The sequence below is a fragment of the Cynoglossus semilaevis genome, chromosome 11, assembly GCF_000523025.1.
Source record: "Cynoglossus semilaevis isolate Cse_v1.0 chromosome 11, Cse_v1.0, whole genome shotgun sequence".
Lineage (NCBI taxonomy): Eukaryota > Metazoa > Chordata > Actinopteri > Pleuronectiformes > Cynoglossidae > Cynoglossus > Cynoglossus semilaevis.
Window position 1 is genome coordinate 7,115,837 of NC_024317.1, and position 22,837 is coordinate 7,138,673.

The following is a 22,837-nucleotide window of genomic DNA, read 5'->3' on the forward strand; positions in this document are numbered from 1 at the left end:
AGCCCCCCATCACCTTCCAACCGCACACGTTGATTACACTGTGATTTAGATCCATCCTGCAACAGCCCACTCTCCCCCCAGATCCCATACCACTCACATCAGTGCTGACAGGGCATCTGTCAGTCTGGCACAGAAGAAGCAGAGGAGGTGCATATATCGCCCTGAGCTCTCTGAGGGTGAACAGTAGAGTAGAAAAGAATGAGAGCTGCCCGTCACTGCCTGTGGAGCCTGCTGTCTGTGCTGATGTCTGGGTGTGGGTATGTCATTTGGCTCACAGTGCCAGGAGGTGTGCAACCGTGGTCTGAAATATTTGACTAAGTATGAGCTTGTTCCACAGGACCACCAGGGCAGCGCACGGACACTGGTGAAAATAATAGTCTAGTTAGAATCTGAGCTCATGGTACTGCCTGTCCAACAACTACAGCTATCTTGTGGCTATTGCATTACTTAGTAAGTTTGTAGTTAGTCAGTCAGTCATTCAGTTAATCAGTTAGTTAGTTAGTTAGTTAGTCAGTCAGTTAGTTAGTTAGTTAGTTAGTTAGTTAGGGCTATATTTTACTTAGCTATTGTTGAGTTCGATCATTTGTGGATATTAATCAGATTAAAATGTACATTTTGCAATAATGCATTTTGTGTTGGTCCTAAGGCTGAACTTGAGCAATTTGTTTCATTACAACAGTGGAGTGCAACAGTGGTACGAGAAGTCATGCAGCAGAGAGGAAAAATATTTTTCCCTTAGTTTTACAAGAAAAACAACATTGTAAAACTTGTGGCTGACTGTCTGTGAGACTTTTAAGTAGACGAGCAGAAAGCACACAAGCAGCGGAACTAATGGTTTCTTTGCATTTGATCCTCCTTTGTTCTGTCTCATCACTCTCTCCATACTTCACCTGCCAGGGAAATTTATGGGGATGCTGCTTCTCCACCCAGCGTCACAGACAGAAGACATTCCTCATCTAAACAAACCATTAATTTGGTAAATAAGGAAGGAGAGGCACATTTAGATAATTAATTATGAATAATGCATGCGCACTTAGCTGCAGTTGTCATTGGTGTAAAGACTGAAACATTTAAATAGAAGCCATTTTTCTAGGCACGTATTCAAAGCCATGCATCTGACAGTTGAATATAATCATATGTACAATTATCTTGATGCAGATTTCCTCTGTTTGGGTTCTCATATGTCAGAAGGCTTGTCAGCACACATTGTGAGTGGGCATCTTTTTTTTCTTTTTTTTTTTTGAATGTATGCAGACTTTGAATAGAAGCAACACTAATAACAGTAAATTACCATGTTCAGCTCACACCGAGGTCATACTAACATTAAACTCTGAATGCATGTCACATTGTCATATGTGTGGCGACATTGAAGGTTCAGTGAGAAAAATTAAACATGTTATTTTGCATCACATCTAATGTGATATAATGGGTTAGGGTTACATATCCTGGATGTACTGCATGTATTATCAGTGTTTCTTTGTATTCATCGTTGGATTTCTTCTCTCTCCAGGCACAATGAATATACACATATGTAATAATAGCCTACGGTACAATAACTGTCATTATCACTTTGCTGCGATGTTGGCAATTTAGTTTTTGTCTCTTTGCCAAATTTTGGAAATCTTGTAGTAAATCATTTTCTTTCTTTTTTCTTTTTTTGGCTGTTTTGTAACCTTTAGTAAATAAATTAATGTTGAGTTCACTTTAGTCTAATATGCTTGTGTGTCAAAGTACAACATTTTTACAACCCACTGTTTTTGCTTCAATCAAAGGGTATTACAAAAAAACAACAACCCTAAAATAACTTTCAAGACCTCCCTCTATGGATATATAAAAATCAAAGAAAATAGGTCAGTAAATACAACAAACAGGACTGAGAGCCCAGCTATCCTCTCCTCGAGGCTGTGGACCTTGAGTTGATCCTCCATACACCTGAAAACCTGCTTACGCACAGAGCAGAACTCGGCTTTATCAGCGCCGCTCACATTGGCACAGGCACATGCATTGCCAAGACTGCCTGTCTTCAGCCATGCAAATGTAACCTGTTGGTCTAACAAAGGCTCAGGTCAGTGGAGCCTCCTGTGGCTAATTGCTTCAGAGAGATAAGTGAGTTTGACGCCAGAGGAGGAAGTGGCTCAGTGAGAGGAAGCAACGAGGAGGGGGTGCGTTAATGAATTCCCGTGTGTACTCCACCATAAATATCAGCACATCGCAGGCTTCTGGCAGACGGAAGGTTTAAGACACTTTTGACTATTGCTGTTTATTTAATTGAATTTTAACGAGCACTGTTGTGCTGTCGTGTGTTTGTGTAATATAATTCATGTGGCGCAAAGAATTCAAGCTTCAACGCAATTAATCCCCCATCAACTAAAAGGCTAATCAGCGGTGGCGGCCAGTAAAAACCACAGGACCACACGAGCATGCAGTATCAGAAGGGCACTGACTGTGTTGTGTTCTCTTTTGAGCTGATTAATTATGAAAATGTGGTCTGAATGATGAATTCAAGGTTGATTTTAATCAAACTGAAGTAATTAGGTGTCACAGTTACTGAGCTACAAAGATGGTCTCGTCCTATGAAAGGAGACGTTTCAACATTTTGGCCTTTGTTAATTTGTTTCCTGGGAAGTGACAGTGACAAGACCAGTGTGGGCGTCAGTCAGCACTGATAAAACTGATCAGATCATCTCCATCAGTTAATCTCTCTCTCTGGCTTATATTAAATCAATGTCAATCTCAGACAGTCGAAGTCTGTTTTCCCAAAAGGCAACAGCCGGCTGCAGTTGCCACAAATCTCTCTTCCCTCTGACAAATTCACTTCATTTGAAAATTACCATCCTCACTAAACAGGAATCCTGAACCCACATTTACTGAACATAGCTGCGGGCTAACACAAATTGGACTTGACACAAGAAGATGCATAAGCCACGACAGTGGTGTTTCATCAGCTTTTTTGCCTCTTTTTCACTCTCGAGGTACCGACTGTGTGAATTGCTGACAATGTAATGATGAACCATCGGAGGCGTTCGGCTTGACGATGCAAGTAGCCTCGAGGGAACCACCCAGGTTTAGTGCATAAACAAAGACATACTTAAAATACTCTTCACACACTCCTCCTCTTCAGAGCAGACTGTTGTTTTTTCCACATATCTCTTTACGGTTGCTTCTTCTATTTTCACTGGAGTTTCCTTTCCTCACTCATAAAAATATTATTCTGCTCTCTCCTCCTTTATGCTGCTTGTCTGTCTCTAGTCCCCCCTCTCCCTTCTCAGTTTCCTACCAGTTGCCTACCCGTCTCGATTAAAGCAACTAGTCTCTCTTGGACATTTGGTGAGGTGAGCATCCTGCTGACCAACAACAGATAAATCTGCTTCCAGCCAAAAACAAGGAACAGGCCTAAAAGGTTTCTTTAATCATTTTCAAAGTCCTGGTTAAAAAGACTGCCATGGATTCTCAAACAGAGAGCAGAGGAAGCACAGATCTGTGCAAAAGCACTGATGTCTCTCGAATTTGCATACTAGGTGTCTGTGTCTCATTAAAGGTGAATATGCAAATATGAAATGCCTCCAAGATGCCTCGAGGCTGACTCGTCTTCCATCTCATAAACTGGCAAAGGGAGAAGTGAAAGGTTTGTGTTTCTCTGGCCGGCTTCACACAGCCGATGTGAGGGTAGGTAGAGTCTGCAAGTTCTCTCGTTAAATAGTGTCACTCTGAGATTAGCGCTGAATCAGAACACCGGGGTACGCAGCAGCGGTAAAACCTGCTAATAGTTGGAAAGGAGTTTGTTGTAGCGTCAATCACCAGACACCAGAGAGCAGCAATGTGCAGACTGTCTCCAATGGTCAACATATCCTTTCCTGTTTTGGAAAGTTTTTGAATTGGTTAAAAAAAGAAAGTTCGAAACCAGCTTTAAAAACTGACAAAGGGAACACTGATAGCATGATTAGCTTAGCCTAGCCATATCCTCTGAGAATGCTTACTATTTTTGTTAAAAACAAAGATTTTGTGTTACTTCATGTATATTTAACGTCTTTAGGGAAGAATGTAGGGAAGAATGTACATTTTTATCTCATCTTTGGAAAGAATAAATTTTTGAAGCACATTTTCTCTTTTAGTGCTGGTAACTGTACAGAAGCACATTTCTTGAATCCAGTTAATCCCCACAACTAAACTTTTTTTACATTACTATGTAAGATAATTGTTGTCTAAATGGACTAAACAGATCGAACTTCATGCTTTGCTGCACTTCTAAGAGAACGTTTATGCAACTAAATAAATACTTTTTTGTGTTTGGCGTTTAAATATCTGTAAAATGTCACCACATCTGCAAACTAAATTAGCAAATGTTGCTGAGACGTTGCTCAAGGAAAGGGGCCATTGCGGTGTGACTGGCCTTACTGCAGTACTGCACCGTCGGCCTAAAAATATTCCATGTCAGTGGTCCCGAGAGAAGCCCGGCGATATCCAGAGCTCTCGGTAATGAGAGCGCGGAGCTGCCTGTGACTGGTAGCCCTGTTGTCCCCCCAGCTCCCTCTGGCTCACTGCTCAGCACTGGAGCTGGAGAGATAGTCCACAGATTTATCATAGCCCACAAAGCAGCGTGTCTGAAAGCAGAGGCTCCCGTTCACAGAGGAGCACATCCCCAATGGGTTAACCCCTGGGCACACTGACCCTATCACTTTCACATATCAGAAAGATACAGTTTGAGAAATACTCACACTTGTGTATATGTCCCTGAAGAAAAAAAAAAAAAAAGGTCTATAAAGCACTTGTGCAAATGCCAGCTCACCAACAAAACCAAGTCAGAATTTTATATGGACTATGTAGGACAGAGTTTCAAAACTATTTAAATAATGTTCTATCTCTTGGAGCTGAAAAGAGAGATGGTGAAAGAAACTGAGGCCAAGAGACTTAAAAGGAAGGAGTGGGTGAGAGGTAGAGTGGACAGATATAATTGAGACATTGGAGATGGCTGTTCGGGGCTTGATGCTATTGTACTCAGTGCAGTAATGATGGAGGCCTGTAGGGAAAAGGCCATAGATGTCTGCAGAGGGCTGAACTGCCATTATCTGTGGCAATTATACCACTATATCTCACTGAAGCATTGATGTGGAGGAGACTTCGAGGGGCAATCGATGCGATGCGTGTGTACAAAACACAACAATCCTCATAAAGGTTGTTTACAAGACCCTCATTTCATACGGTAATTATATCTCCACATTTCACACAAAGATTAAAAACCTGCGCGTCCACGAGGACAAAGAAGAAAACAATTCCAGTAAATTGAAATGACATCATAACGCGACTCACTTTCCTTGTTGGAACATTTTATGGGTCTCCTTTAAACAGTTAACAGAAGCAATGTCACAGACTGATGTCACAGATAATAGATGGAAGATATACTGTATAGGTCTGAAGGCCCCAGCTTGAAAATTGTTCCTGGGCAAGAATGACTGTTCAACTCTGAGACATCTGAACCCATAGCTACTGAGAAATGATGTCATACTGTATATGTGTGTACATGTACTGTATACATATTGTCGTCTATCAGTAAAGTGTCAGCCATTTCACAAAATGCTCACTTTTAACTTTATGTGACATCGACAGCGCAACATGGAAGATATCGAGGAAAAACAAAAACATCTCCGAACGATTGCAACTAGTGCAAATATCTTACATGAATTTTTAATATGTTGTTATGATCCTACTCTGCAATTCCCTAATTAGCACTGCAAAATGACTCTTGCAAAACAGTTTTCATGTTTGCAACGTGACCCACAAGAGTAATTCGATACTAATTTGCTATTTGCTAGTAACAGGCTGCTATCTGTTTCATTTCTCCTGAATCGGCCTATAGTAAAAGCGCTACATACGTGACAGTGGGCCTGATCTGCTCCCAGCAGCTCTATGTCCGTGTCTTTCACTCACCCACAAATGCTTTGTTGAAATATATACTTTGAAATGCTAAAAATCCGCCATCTTTTAAAGTTAAAAGTGGACATAAAGTTAAAGTGGACATTTTTTGTCCAAATGTACCCTGGATCTCCATGATTATAGTCTCCGCCAGCACATTGTTATATGCTGTGTGTGTAGCTCCGTGTAGCCAAGAGTTTGTTGCCTGTGATGATCCCTTTTATCCCATTGTTTTGTGATAGATAGCCCGACAGCGGTTCCATCGCTTGATATCTCCCCCCGTGGTACAGTAAATACGTGCATGTCATCCATCCTTTCCTTATGAAGAGTTCAGGTTTCCTCGTGGCTCGCCGACTCTCTTGCTATCGCGTGACCTAAAAAAAGAACAATACCACGGATCAGAGACAGACATGTAATTACACTCAGTGACCCTGTGTTCCACTTCACAGCAGCAAAATAAATACATTTCCTTTTGACAAAGCCAGTTAGAACTCCAGGGACAACATTCAAACCAAATGTGTTTTGCATAGTTTTGGCTCCCTGTCCTTGTCACTGGATTGCATTTGTTTTATTTCTGACACTCTCTCTCTCTCTCTCTCTCTCTCTCTCTCCCTGCCCCTCTGATGGTGAATGGCAGCATTTCAAACACTATGACTTGATTTTAAATGACTTGAAGGTAAAATTACAGTACAGTGAAGAGTCACGTGGATAAAAAAAAACTTGATTTCCAATAAAAAAAGATTTGCTCATATATTGAGAACGCATGTTTTCCCAGCCTGGTCTGTAATGCCTGTCTTTAACGTGCAGGATCTCACTATGAAAGTACAAAAAAATCAAAGCCACAACCACAGTTTGGTGAATGAGGTCTTTTACACAGCAAATATTGGATGAATCCCCACTTGAAAAACTGCATGAATTAGCATTAGAATTGTTCTTCAGTGGACTGCAGTCGTCACTGCTGGGACTCTCACATACTGCAGCTGTCTGCTTTTATTCGGTGGCGTTTAACACACATGGACATCTTTAGCAGATTTCCCCTGAGCTGTACCTGCGACGGCGGCGGTGTCACATGACACCTAAATGCCACTTGTATAAATATATGTAAAAGAGTAAAGGTGTGCGTGTGCTACCTCGCTAATTCCTTGTTTAACTGTGTTCTTATGCCTCAATCAGCCAATCTATATGTTGCTGCAGCCAACCTACGCCGCGTGGGAGTGAAAAAAAGCTGGACAGATAGAGATCATTGTGATTGAAACGTTAAAGCAGGACAGACATAAAGAGAGAGTGAGAGAGAGAACAGACAAAGAGATACTGAGAAAGCAACGGTGGCAAAGCTGTGCAAGCAGTTGCCAGGGAATGAATGTCTCTCTGCAACTATCTTCTGTGACATCTGCCACCTAGTCTCCAAGTAACCACTTGCTGGTCCCAAAGCACCTTACAAATGCACAATTAATGTCCACTGATGCAGTCAGCCATTAGTTCCCCATCTCTCTCTCTCTCTCTCTCTCTCTCAGCTGATCGACTAGTCACACCCAGTCGAGGAAACAAAACAGGAGAGAACAGGAAAAAGAAGAGAAGACAAGTGGCATCGTGCAACAGAATGAGGATAATTGCACCTGTCAGTCCCAGCGTTGGTGTTAGGACCGGGGTCATTAATTCTAGTGTCTGAGAATGAGCCCAGCAGTGCCTATGTTCCTCAGTCTACCTCACCCACCAATTTAATTATGACTCTTAATTGTGAAGCCTCTGCGGAGGCCCCAGCCATAATGCATTCTAATGAATGCGACAGATGTTGTGCTGTTACGCCATCTCTCAAGCAATTACTCTTATGGCGCTGCCCTGCTTCCCTCACAACTGTTTCTCTTTTTATATTTCACCTGTAAATAAACCGCACCTGCTCTGTCCCACAACACACGCGCTGGCAACGAACTCAAACACACACAAATTGAAACAAACTCGCACTCTCCCTTACACACAAGCACGTACCACATGTCAGTCTGGCAAATTAACTTTCACACTTCACTGCTTCACGAAGGGCCATGAAGGACCCTCGTTAAAATCAATACATTTCATCTGAATGGCGTCAGTTTACACGGGATCGCGGCGCGGTTGTGTTGCAACGCAGAATGCACCGAGGTGTTCCCTTGTTCCATCTCTTGCTTTGCTGCACTCTGGTCTAAATAGAAGCAGCTACGGCAGATTAAAAGGTTGTGCTCACACTGGGGGCCTGAGTCTTTATTATAACTCCGTGCTTCCTTATGTAATATTCATCCAACTTTGAAATGGTTTCTCAGATTGCTCTCATTTTCTAGGCAACATTTATTTATCTCTAATCACCAGTTCTTTCTTGTCTACCAGAGTCCTTACCAGTGTTTAAACAGCAGTAGAGGTCGTCTGACTGAAAGGCATGGAATTGTACCGTGTCATGAACGAGAATTCTAACTACATTTATTGGTGAAATAGTAATCTGTTTGTGTTGGTGTGCTTTACAAATACACCTACAGATTTGACTTGTGCCCATTGTCCACTAGCAGGAAAGAGTCTGGAATACAGCAAGTCAAGTCTGAACAGAGAGACAGAAACTGACGACCATCTTTCTCACCTTGGTGGTTTTGACTTTATTGCCAGTGCTGCAGGACCAGCCCGTGAGGTCAGGAAGGACCTTACACTCCTCACCATCCATACACGGCTGCATGTGGCACCACCACTTCTGAGCTACAATGGAGGCTGGAGCAGAAAATGAAGAAGAGTCAATGAGTGGAAACGACAATTAACAGAAATACAACATTTTCTTCAGCAGTAATGCAAGAGCGCTGTCCGTGGTGCTGATCTGCTGTAAACTGCTGGGAGGCTATAGGATCAGCACCATGGACAGCTCTTTTCAGAAGCGATGTTGGTTGCCCTCAGACTTTATTATCCAGCTGTTGATGGTGGGTTTTTTTTTTGTTGTTGTTGTTGATGGTTTGTTTGGTTGTTTGTTTTTACAAAACTCAACAGAAATGAAACTATTAGAAATACTTTATAACCAATCAGATACGCAGCACTGCCGCAGCACAGATTGTGACCAGACACTGTATTACCAACACTGTGTCGGGGTAAATGTGTATCATATTTGTGTGTTTGCAGATGAGATGCTTCCTTTACCTTCAATAAAACCACTTTCTTTTTTTATTTTCATTTTCTCTGTCTCTCATGGGACTAAAAAGGGGGGGTTAGGGGGTACGGCTTGAGACTGAACTCCTGTGACACTATTCATTTTTCCTTGAGTATGAAATGATGAAAAGAATTGCTGCAGTAGAGAAATAATTATTTTTTGCATCTAGAGAAAAAAAAACATTGTTTGTGATTTACTGTAAAATGTCCAAGTATAAAAGCCAATTTTGAAACAAATGACTCATCCATTTAGCGTGTGATGGGATAAAACATATATAGTGCTGTAGAAAACTACACACCTAAAGCTTCAGAAATTCATTTGTAATCTGATGGTAAACCCAGAGCTGCCGAAACTCAAATCTAGCAGATTAGCTGACCACAGGTCTCCACTGAGAGAAAACTCCAAAACCGCTCTCCACACTCATTACACCTTTATCCATTATTGGATATGGACACAGAGACGGATAAAGACGTCCCCGGGGATGTATTTGTTTAATAACAGAAGTAAAGGTGTAATATGGGATGTGAATTTGGCTTTTTACTTTGGTAAATACTCTGAAGCATTGTCTGAGACATTGGCTGTGACAGCAGGATAATAGTTAAGGTATTAAACTTGATTTAAAAAAATGGGTTAAAGTACCGGAAAAACATGAAGTAAGTAGCCAGAAGCCAATTCCAAATTGCCAAGTCACCTCCAAAGGGGAAAAGCTCTCACAGCTATTACAAGACATAATGTTGTACGCACTGTTATGATGCATGACTCAGTGGCGGTAAGCGGTTCTAAAAACCAATGGCTGTGTAATGCTCATTAATGTGGCCATTATGCATTCGACAATGACGCCTTGCACTGGTAGAGTGTTATTTAGAGCTAATGGTCATGGCCTATGAGCGCTATTATGAAATTAGCATTCTTGCAGCTTATCTTGTGTTTTACTAGCAGGGCAGGCCGCTCAGGGCCGGTATGGCACAGAAGCATCTGTTTGTCATGTCAGAAAAAGAGCAGTGGCCACATCACTGACCACTCATCCTGTCCGTGATCTCACAGAAAGGTCCCGACAGGTCAATGATAAACTAGATTAGAGAAGCACTTACTGTGTGAGATTTTCACCTCTGAGGGCGTATTTCACCATAACATCTCTGAGTACAGCTGCTGATTAGATGTTTTTTTAAATGCAGCCTAAAATAAAATACATTTAAAACTGCTGTCAGTTCAGTGCTTTGATTTGACTACAGCTGTGTAAAAAAATATAAAAATTAAAAATTAAATAACTTAAAAGTACATAGAAAACCTGCCAATCAACTCTGACACATTGTTTAAGGAACATGTTTGTCAGTATGTTGGGTTTGGTCTCACTAAAGTTTTGCATTGGTTCCCAAACAGTGGCTCCCTTAAAGGAGTGTTATCCAGACTCTAACGTTGCCACAATTAACTTCACTTTCTCTGTGATTCTGACAAAGTGGTTATTTTCATTAAAGAATAAAAAAACCTAAAATTCCTCCTTGTTGCGCCCCCCCCCCAGGAGACCAGTGGGTTTTCCACAGAAACCACCGACCGAGTGGACGTTTTACAGCCATTTATCCACCATGATGTTGATGAGTAAAGAACCAAATCAACAACAATACTTTCTGTGCATTTTAAATATTTTTTTACAGGAAATCCTTGAATATGATTTTTACCTGTAAAGTAAATTACAAAAGTTTCTTTTGGGATTGAAAAACCAAGTATTTACTTATGGTAAATACAAGTTGCTACTAGTTACCTGTAAGTAACTAAAACGTAAAACACACCTAGCAAAAACATTTCATTATCAATTCCATATATTTCTCATTGATCAACCAACACACCATTGTCAACACTACTTGCCACGTGAACGTTTTAAAAGGCAGTTAAAATGTAAAAAGGATGCGTTAACTGCAGGTACACATATAAAACACACACGAGGAACCACACGCTTCGCTCTAGTTGCATCAGTCTCATTAAGGTGCATATGCTAATGAACGAACACGTTAACATCCCAGGGATGAGTTTCATCACAACTACTATCAGCTCATTACAACCCTGAAAATGACTTCCGTTTTAAGTTTGCTCTTTACTTTTCCGTGCAGTATCAGATGAGGGCAAGTGTCTAGACGGTGCTTTGCTTAAGGTGCAAGTGATTAGGGCAACACGGGGGACCTGGGGGCCATGTGATTCCCTGGGCTCCAGCCAGGTCTCTGTGCTGCTCTAAATGAGGTCTGTCGTGGTTTCCTGCTCCGAGGCTGCCTGCAGCTCTGTCTCTCCTCCTGCTGATCACAACACGTCAAACCAACACAACACGGCGCATAAATGTCACTCCCTGTCATGCCAGTCGTGGCTGCAGCTTTTCCCTTTTTGTTTGTTTACGTGAGTATGAAGTATTTCTGCATGAGACCCCCCACCCCCCCTCACGGCCAGTCTCCCACCGCAACAAGGTTTCTGCTCAACTCCTTTCCGCCCCAGCGTCTGTTCGTCGTTGTAATGTTTGTGACATCAAGTGGAGAAAGTTGAAATTGCAACTCTTTCTTTTAGTTGTTTTGTCTTTTTTTCTTCTTTAAAAACAACAGTCTCAGAATAACAAAACAGGCACTGAATAATTTAGACACCTGGAGAAAGTGAGTTCAATTATCATGTTGTGATGATGCACCTCCATGTCAGTGGCCAATTAACACCTGAGAGTATAATGTCATTTTTTGTAGAAAAAATTCAAATCCTACAGTCATTTGACACATTTGTCACCAAAAGTAAACACAATAAAAAGACTCACAGCCAAAAGCACCTGCTCCACATAAATAACTGTGTGAAACGACGTGGAAAGTGAAAGAGAGCGGCGACATCAGCAGCAGCATCTGAACCTAGACTTTATATTAATAATAGACGAGAAAAAAAAGATTAACCTTTGATCCTTCCAAACCAAACCAGTGAATGTTTGTGTGCGACACAGCAAAAATATGGGAAGATCTCTCAGGTGGGAGAGAATAAAAAAGTCGGTTCACAGCCCTGTGAAAATGCCACAATACAACTAAAATATATAATTTTATAATATAAGATAAACAATTCAATTCAAGTATTATATATGAATATATAAAAGTGGTTCCATTAGTGTGTACATCCGTCCTAAACCAATACTTGACTTCAGTACCTTTTGTTCCAACTACTCCATCCAGGCTTCCTTGGTTCTGCCATCAATTTAAGAGACTCTAATGAACCCAAAATAAAGTTGGGGTTGAATTAGTGGGATTTACTGACATTGAAGGAAAGAGCGAAGGTTCACAGAGCGCTGTCTCAGTCTGAGAAGCACAGTCAGGAGGAGATCTCCGGACAAAGACGTACAAATACACGAAAGCACTAGAGATACAAAGACTGGACATGGAAACAGTCATCGGGAAGAGAAGAGAAGAGAATGGGGACAGCGGTGACTATGTCCAAATAAAAGTGTGAATATGACCTAGAGAAGTGAAGCGTGGGGGGGGGGGGGGGGGGGGGCAGGATCATGGGTCACAGGAGTGTCCTCCGCTACAGAAGCCAAGATGGACATTTTAATGTCAGGTTCTAGCAAAGGTCATATTTTATGTATAATAGCTGGTCATTAAAGTCCCTCACCCCAAGCCCCTCCCCCACCTCCCATCATAAGAATGTTCTGGAAAGTTCACATATTTAAAGGATGTTTTTAATCATAGGATTTTTTTTTTCAGTTCTGTAAAATCTTTATTAAATACAGTAAACGTTACAGAAAGAAGCATGTAGAGGTTAGCAAACCTGTGAAGTTCTGTAAAATCTTTATTAAATACAGAAAACGTTACATAAAGAAGCATGTAGAGGTTAGCACACACAAACCTGTGTGTGTGTGTGTGTGTTCTCTGTTTAGCCTGGTCTTAAAGAGCTGTGCCTTCCTCCCAGATTGACACATAAACACATACACACAGCCACACACACACAGCCACACACACACTGCTGAAGTTAAGGGGCATTGAACAAACACCCTCAGGCGTTGTGACTGTTCCTCTCAGTGATCTTGAAATGCAGAAGTAATCACAGGAAGACATCCGTCCTGGTGTGATTTACTAACACTGTGTCTGTGTGCCGGGCTCACACACACACACACACACACACACACGAATACACGCCAATATCAAAGAATGAAAAGTGTTGTGTGCAGAAAAGCTGATTATGTGTGATGAACAGCTGCACACACACACACACACACACACACACACAGACGAACACATGCACTGATATAATGGAGCAGATATTCCAGTAAACAACAGAAGGTTGATGTGGGTCTCTGACCCCAGCCCACAGCCCACAGCCCACAGCCCACAGCCCACAGCCCACAGCCCACAGCCCACAGCCCCGTGCCACTCATCTGTGGTTTGTGGCACTGCGGTTCGACCCAGTGATGTACTGCATACAGAAACACCCATGTAAAACATGTCAGGGAGATTTGTTAGACATTATTATGAGGACACAGAAAATGTTGCCTCAGAAACTGCAGAAATACATTCAAGTTCCTAAAAACTGCTGAAAAAAGGTTGAAAAAAAAAGTTTACTAAAAGTTAACTAGAAACAAACCTTGACTAAAGCCAATAAACAAAAATATATTATTATTTATTTTAATATTGTTTTGTTATTATTAAATGTTTATATCATTATTATATTAATAATTATTTAAAGTAACTTGAAAGTCAAGTACAAACAACAAAACCTACATGTATATATACACATATATGTAGAGAGAGAAAGAGAGAGAGAGAGAGAGTTTAAAATTTGATTGTAAATTAACGTAAAATTGAAATTCATACAAGCCAGGATAGATTTAAAAGCTGGTCCAGAAACAGTGAGAAGTAGAAGAAAATGTCCTAAATATTAATACTTTAGCTCTAGTCCTTTAGTTGAATTTAAAAATGCTGCATTAGGCTAATATAAAAAGTATGATTTTGAGTTCCAACCTTGTTGTGTTGCTGACTGGAGCTCTGCAGAATGTAAAAGTCCATTCTCCCATCAGCATATTTTTGCTCTCCACTATATTTATCTCAACCTGTTATTTCAAACAAATGGACTATATTTGAAAGGTATAATTACACTGCAGCCACAACACGCACGGTGACTCCATTATCCCGGCTTTATAAAACCATACATTATTAAAATGTTCCTGAGAAGTAAATGTACAAAAAAAAGGTTAATTTTTCTCTCCTTCTTTTCACCTCGTACTCCAGGATATTTCTGTTTTCCTAGCATTACACTGGTTCCCCAGGGAAGAAAAACTCAAACACAAACTACATCAACCTGCACTTTCCCACCGAGGCCTGTGAGACTCACCACGTTTGGCAGAATGGAAGCAGAACAAAAGTTTATTCATCCAGACTACACTGCGTGAAGCCAAACAAACACAGACGTATTTGTTTTAACTCAGCCCAGCGAATACTGAACCTGGGACTCTGCAGTACCCCAAAATACCTCACACACCCTGGTAGTATTAGGAGAGCATGAGAGAAGAACTAGAATTTCACTTCTATCCTTACCTGAAGGCTCTGAGTACAACAGGAAGTACATCAGATAAACCTACAGTCGTGTGGACCGCTGACGTCCAGGGCTGAGGTGTGGAACTGGAACATTTCTCTTAAAAACTGAGAATTTACAGAGAAATGAACAGATGTTCTTAAAGGCCCACATCTGGTGTCTAATCTGGAGTGGACTTGATCTGTGTGGGTGGCATATGGTTTCCAGGTGTCTTTTAGTCTCATATCTCATATTTACAGGTGTCCATTTATATGTGGAATCTTAGAACAAAATCATTTTGTTCTTGTTTTGCTTTGCCTACTCACACAGGTAAGGCGGGTTGGTGGCAATGGTGGCTTAGTGGTTTTAAATTTATTGTCATTGTAACACGAATACAACGGAATTTGAGCCTCTGTTTTTAACCCTTTCAGACCCAAGTCCGCTTCCTCAACCACTAAGACACCATGGAAGGTTTCAGGTTCGAGTCCACCAGCTGCCAAGTTACCACGGAGGTGCTCTGAGCGAGGCACCGTCTCCACTCACTGCTGCCCACTGGTCACTGTGGTGATGGGTTAAAAGCAGAGGTCAGAGAGCGGTGTGTGGTGTGGAGTGGTGAGCTGTGTCACAATGACAAGTAGTTCACGTTCACTCCAGGGATGGACTGTATATATGGGCGTATGTTAGTGAGTATTTTAGGACCTGAAACCGAATCTCTGCCCAGATTTACCTCTTTGTTTGTCAGGCGACCCGACCTACCGTGTGTCGGACAAACTCGACTTCCTTATTCTCTTTATTATTGAGCAGTGTCAATTTAAATACTGAAACTGTATATGTTTTGTTTTTTACAAAAAGCATGATTCTAACTTATATAGAAAGAATAATGAAAGAGAGGAACTAATGGGGGAAAGAAGGAGTCGCCGGAATGATTAATGAATAGAAAAATGGAGGAAAATATTGTGATAAATGGAGTTCAGTTGAAAAAGTTAGTCTCACAGTAATGGGCCCCATGAAGCAGGCAGTAATGGCTGCTGCTGCCATTTACTCCCCTTTCAGCCCGCATCAATAATGGAACTCCATTTACACTGTAGCATTTCTTTCAGAGGTCGGGCCATTGAGACGGGGGCTCAAAGGTGAGGTGTGTGTGTGTGTGTGTGTGTGTGTGTGTGTGTGTGTGTGTGTGTCCAAGAACATATTTATGAGAGAAAATCAGTGTTGGACGTCAGGTGGGATCTCTTTGTAAGGATGAACTCGAGGGTCAAATATATGAGTCATGAGACGGAACAGCCGAGCGATGGGTACGAAAGGTGAGAGGTGTCGGAGCACCGTATGTGTGTGTGTGTGTGTGTGTGGCTCAGAGAAATGAACAGCTCCAAAAGAAGTTGGAGCATAAATAACGATCAGCCTCACAGTTTGTTGTCGCTGTCACTCCCTTCTATAAACAGATTATTATTAGTGCTTGACTGAACAACGACGACACAGTGCTGGAACACTTGTCTTTCTGAGAGGTTGGCAAACGCTCACATGATTCCTTATTTATCCTCACATTCATTATAAAAGCCAATCATTTCAGCTCTGGTTCTGTGATTTTATCATTACCAGGTGATTGTCCCCGCGCAGGAACTCATCTAAAAACCCCAGCAACGAATCCACATTTTTATTTTGGTTGAAAACAAGTGTTGAAAAAAACCAGTGGCGTCTCTACCACCGACAGTCATTTGAATGGGGAAGGCACCGTCTACTGGTCATGTAGAGGAACAGCAGCAGTAACACAGTGGATGAGATTTGCTTGTTATTTGAAGAGGTGTATTTATCCAATTCAGTGGAGTGATTATTTTTTCGCAAAAAAAATAAAATATATATATACGTACGTTATAAGTATATTAGTTAACGCAAAGGAGAAAGTGTATGACAGTAACTGCAGCACAAAAACAATTAATAAAAATGTGCTATGGAACTGTACTATATATATATATATGTCACCTGACCCTTATTTTTTATATATCCCAGCAGATATACGTAGATCGCAGTAATACAAACTCAAAAAGTATTCAAAGTCATTCACACAAACTCTGTGAAAAAATAAATAAATTCAATGTATTCTAACAAGCCTGCTGACGCCTGAGTGTGTCCAAACGTTATTAGATGAAAACACAGCCAACATCACCATCAGGATATGAAGTTAAATCTTCTTTCCTTTTAAATGACAGTCTACATTTCCTCTCTGTCTCCAGACCACAGCAGCTGCAGTAAATATCAGTTTAATGGGACAATTACAGAGAAACAGGGAACGGTAATATGTTCCACGACTGTGTTTTGATTGTGGGTTCTGACACAGTTTGTTTGTCACACAGTGCAGTTCACCTTAGCTGTCAGATTCTTAACATATATTCTTGATTCTTTAACCTGACACCTTTTATTATTATTTTGATTCCCCTGATGAAGGGGCACCTGATTTTAGACATTATTTGTTTCATGGATACGACTGTATTGACGAGTCAGAAGAGTTGACTGATTCTCATATTGACGAGTCAGAAGAGTTGACTGATAGTTCTCTCTTTGTTGTAGTAATCTGTCAATTTCCTCCTCCTCTGATGCCTGCTGCCTGTCTTTACTGTGTGTCATTATTAATAGAAAGACATGAAAATACCTGACTTTTTTATTATTGGCTGTTTTATCACCAACAACAACAACAAGGAATGGATCATTTACCCAAGTCAAATAAGGAAGTACATTTTTAGATTCCAATCTGGAATCTGAACCATAATGTGTACGTCAACACTGTGCACAAAAATAAAGCCTGATTTTAAATTCTAGCCATGTTCCAAATACAACAGGCCAGAAAAGACAGAAAAGACAGAGAAGAATGAAAAGACCCTCCAACGCAGTAGGACTATTTACAATATTTCTCTTTGACTTAATGGGTAAACCAAGAAATAAAAGGTTTGGATAATATATATATATATATATGTATATATATATATATAGATTTGTGTTTGTATAATGTACCATTCATCAGTGCAGACCTCAGACTTGTTGTACATTTACCTTCCACACATGAAGGTCTGGCTCTAGTGGTTCCAGCGACCTGCCCCGGGAAACAGGAACACTTGACAGTTTGAGAGCGCTCCTCAATCTTGTTCTTATTACAGCAGCGATGGACGGCCACCACTTCACACGTCCCCTGCTTCACCTGATATGAGACTGGAAGGGAGACAAAAACACAGGCAGTAATGTAAAATATGACTCCTGTGATTTGTAGTAAATGTGGAGCAGGAAGAGGAAGTTAAAGACACAGTTCACTCTTTTCTCTCAGTGTTTTTTTTTTTGTCATTATTTACACATCATTAATACATATAATGAAATGTGAAATGGTCGACAGCTTTGAAATGTGTTTTCATAGGAAGTTTTTGTATTACATTTTACCATTTGGTTAGATTAGATTACTATTTTAAAAACAGTGTAAAATGAGTGTAAACTAGTTTGACTTTTGTGATTATTTATAATTTATTAGTATTATTATAGAAACATAAATATCAGCCATCTTTATAAGATCTGCTTTTTTTCTCTTTTTAAACATGATGTTTTAAAATGGCATGAATGGTATGCATGGTATACACCTCTTTTCTAATGTCATTAATACAGAAAATTACAGTAATATTTACCTTCAACTCCATCATACTTTTGTATCTCATAACATAAATCAGAGACTGTTAATCAACACCTACTACAGAGAGTCCAGAGAGCTCATCTTTGAACTCACAATTCCACAGCAGCCCCTGCTGGTGACACTGCACTCTTCAATAAACCTCTTTACCGGCTTCAAATTACACTGGTTTCAGTGTACAGTGAACGACCACGTTCCATTCATGTACGTGACAAAATACAAAAACTTTTCATGCTCAGCCAAATGAGCCTTACAGGCCGGGCAGGCAGCACGGTGCGAGCACACATACACCGAGCGCCGAAACGTTCCATTTCTGCAGGCTACGACCCCGCTCATCCTTTCTGATTTAAAGTTTGTTTGTTCTCCACTCCAGAGAGTCCCATCAATGATCTGTGGCTCTCTGAGGGCGCCCCTCTGCTATCATCCCTCCACTTTCATTTCCCTCACTCCTCGGTCTCTGGCTCTCCAGAGGCCACACACACACGCACACACACACACACACACACACACACACACATATAGCCCATATTTACAGACACAAATCTACTACAGATCTTAATGGGACAAAAAATATATATATATATGTGAAGCAATTTTTAAAGCACCGTGGGAGAAAAAATACAGGAACAAACCAGACGAGATAAAGAAAAGTTTAAAAACGTTTTTTTTTTCAGACTCATTTTCTCATTATTATTCCTGTCGTTCATCTTCAGTCTTTCAGTCTCCGTCTAGTTCAGGGTCATAAGGTTGGGGGTTTGAAACCAGTCCCTGCTGATACAGGGTGAAAGGCAAGGTACACCTGGACCTGCTCACACTTAGGTTGACTACTGTAGTTGACCTGAAAGATCAAATCCCTAATCTGAAAAATAAAAAAATAAAAAAAACCTAGAGAGAGAGAGAAGGCTAGTGTCTGAGTCTGAACATAAACAAGAGACAATGCTAACCCGCCAGATACAGGCCCTGACTTATTAACGTTAGCAGGCATCTTGTTAGAGAGAGAGAGAGGGAGAGAGAGAGAGAGAGAGAGAGAGGGAGAGGAGAGTAGGAGTCAAAGGCACCAGACGAAGGACGAGTCGCCCGTCTCGGTTTGGCATAATGAGGTCACAGGTTCACAGGTCTCCATTCACATTGCTGACATCAAAACTAAGCTCAAGCTGTTTGTATTGTAAGTGTGTGTGTGTGTGTATGGGTGTGTGTGTGTGATGAAGACTCCACTGATGCAGCCCGCGGCTGTGTGAAGCACAGAGAGAGAGAGAGAGGTAGAGGAGAGTCCGAGTCAAAGGCACCAGACGAAGGGCGAGTCGCCCGTCTCAGTTTGGCATAATGAGGTCACAGGTTCACAGGTCTCCATTCAAATTGCTGACATCAAAACTACGCTCAAGCTGTTTGTATTGTAAGTGTGTGTGTGTGTATGGGTGTGTGTGTGTGATGAAGACTCCACTGATGCAGCCCGTGGCTGTATGAAGCACAGTGAGAAAGTTAGGAAAACTGAGAATTCTGAGGCAACGTATCACAGTCGGTCCTGAAGAGCTAAGAACAAAAATGTTTAGTGTATTAGTAAAGTACAATTTTCTTGAAATTGTGTATTTTTTCAATACATTTTTATCACATTCCAAGTATTTAAACGTATTTGACCATCACAAAGAGAGATTTAGATTCTGATGTAACATCACATCCGACTGGTGCCAGTTCATTGTAACTCTTACGATGTAAGAGCTACATGTAAACAATATGTTTTTTTCAGACATTTTTAAAAACTGTCTATTATCAGCATTGAGATCCTGGTGGTTAATGAATAAATAATTAAATAAATAACAAAATTAATAAGTTCTGATCAGCTGTTGTATGAGCCTTTTGAAGAATATGCATTAAGTGAAAACCAGTCCATCATATTATTCTGAGCCTGATTTTTTGTATTATTCTTTTTCAATTAACATGCACCTGTGTTTTTATAGAGAAAGAAAATATCATTAAAGTTTCATGCAACTGCACCATCACTGAACCTCACGAGGATCTGTCCATGTAAGAATCTAATGATTTTCTATGGTGTAAACACATCATTGTTCCTGGTGGAAAAGCATCTACACAAACTATGGAACAACCCGACCTTAAGAACTAAATAATACAACAGTTCCCTGAAAATACCCCCTGACTTCAGGACACTGAACACCACGCGGCCCCTCCGGAGCAGTCGCCCTCACAGACTTTAACACATAATGACAGTGTGTCTAATGTCTCACTGTCGTCTTTAAACCACTCTGCTGCGGCCATTCTGCCTAATAGAGCGCCGCATACATTGAGATGAGGCGACATCTCGAGCATGGCTGCTCTCCCTGCAGAAGCCAGGAGGCGCAGGTTGGCACATGGTGGGCAGCCAACAGACCTTGAACCTTGAAATTGAGGATTGATATAATCAGAGATATGGCTGCGAACAAGAGCGCCGTGCAATTTATCCAAATGTCTCGTGGTGTCAGTCTCTTGTCAATATTTGAGGAACACGTCTGCAGCTGCGAGTGCAGGGTATTTACAGCAGCGGGCGAAAGCGGTGCAGGTGGAACATGTTTGCAGGGAACACGGTGTAAAAATTCATTAGAGCAGGAATAGAAGGATCACACTGGTGGAACAAGGAGAGACGGCTGTCAAACAAAGTCCAATTAACTTTCTGAAGAAAAGGAAAATAAAGTAAAACTCTTCACCCAGCTCCCTGAGTTTTTACTGAGCTTCTACATGAGCAGTGACTTGCAGAAGAACAAAAATATTCTTGGGCATTTGGCAACTCACACAAAATATTGAAGGTAGACAAAATACAACGGACAAGGTCACACCAGTTCTTTCCCTTCAATCTGTTCAATCGTGTATAATTAATTGTATGTAGTAATGCTAGCATCAGGTTTAGGAACATGTTCTGTCTGTATGTGATTCTAAGTGTGAAGTACGCAAAAGATCAGGCTGCGGGTTGGATCTCGTATATATATATATATATATATATATATATACCCAAAAATAAATCTCTTGCGACCCACCTGAGGGTCGAGACCCAGTCTTTGGGAAACAATGCTGTACAGAGACCAATTTTGAATGGGACTTATTCTGTAATTATAACAAATAATATTTTTTAAGTACAAATTATTTAAATATAATTAAATCTTGTTTAGTTGAACACAACACTGACATTGCTGGAGGAATTCAAGAAAGATATAGACACATACAGTAAATGTGACTTGACCCTGATGTTCTAAATTATGATGAATAAATATTGTGTGTACCAGATAATGACGGGTTAAAACTCGAACACCTCTGTGTTGTAGAATTAATTCATGGTTTTGTGGAGAGCGCCGTCCACGGCCTCAGCTTTTCCCTTGATTTAAGCCAAGTGTTCCAAGTTTCCGCGAAAGTCCAATAACTGTAATGACATTGATAGATGAGGTGAATAAAAGAGGAAACGATGAGGTACTAAATGAAGGACAAGCAGGTGGGAGCTAACGCAGAGCACGGCGGAATAAAAAGTGCATTTAGAAAAGAATAATGGGCTGAGTTCACAGGAGAACGTGTGAGACTGAGGAAGAAGGACGGCTTCTTTCTGCAGCCTCTGTGTAAAGACCATGTTTGACAGATTTGTCAGAGGATGCACAGACACTCGACTCCGAATAAGATCCACCCTGAATGATTTAAGTGGAGAGGTTGGAGCAGGAGTGTGACATTACAAACTCTTTTCACACATTTTCTCGCTCCGAAGCAGCAGCAGTCGAAACCAAAGCGTTACATTTAGCAGATGCTTTTATCCAAAGTGACTTACAAGAGAAGAATTAACAATCAACCAGGTTGTTCCTCTGGGAATTGAACCCTCTGACTCTCTGCTCTCTTCTTCAAAAGGAGGCATGCTAACCGCTACACTATAGAACCGCAACGAGCCAAAACGACCATCGTAATAATGTTGTCAATAATGATGCTAATTGACGGACAATTGTTTGATTATTATCTCTTAAATTGACCTCTTTTTGACCTCTCCTATTACTGCATGTTAACATGACACACTTTACTGATTAACCAAACTTATCTTACACAGGTATCTAACAAACAGCTGGAGATGTTTGCATATTTACATGCTCCTCCGTACAGGCCCAGGGTACGACACGCTTGGATTCGTAGCATAGAAGGACAAAGAAAAACTTCAATTTTATGCATCTATTGTGTGGATTTTTCACGGGAGTCTGAGGAGAACTGAGGTTGTACAAACACGTTCCCTTTGTTACTCTCAGTTCATGAAGCCACGTAACATTGTTTGGCCTCTAATCAGATTGTAGGGAGTAGCTATTTCGGTCCCAGGAATCAGTTCCACCTGTAGGACTATCGCCTTCCACATAATGTCATTTTAAGCAGTGTAAGTTTATGAGAAATTCAGTGGGATTTAATTTTCAAACACGGAGGGATTGAGTTTCCCAGCCGAACGACTCAGAGACATTCTGTGGTTTTTACGAGCTACGACGAAATTGGGGGAATGTTGGTTGTTTCAAATCAGCTGATTCGATGTGTACTATCTATCTATTTCTCTATCTATCTATCTATCTATCTATCTATCTATCTATATCTATCTC

General features: G+C 40.9%; 1 protein-coding gene across 1 annotated transcript in view; it reads right to left on the reverse strand.

Annotated features, from left to right (window-relative positions):
* Positions 1-5,312: 5,312 nt before the first annotated feature.
* The window catches only part of LOC103386184 (protein FAM19A4-like), a 41,774-nt gene continuing 24,249 nt past the window's right edge, over positions 5,313-22,837 (reverse strand). Inside the window, exons 4-6 of the mRNA XM_008320339.3 lie at positions 17,624-17,779; positions 8,513-8,637; positions 5,313-6,284 (exon numbers count right to left, since the gene is read on the reverse strand). Coding sequence (XP_008318561.1) covers positions 6,273-6,284; positions 8,513-8,637; positions 17,624-17,779 — 293 coding nt within the window. The 3' untranslated portion in view covers positions 5,313-6,272. The remainder of the gene's footprint in view (positions 6,285-8,512; positions 8,638-17,623; positions 17,780-22,837) is intronic.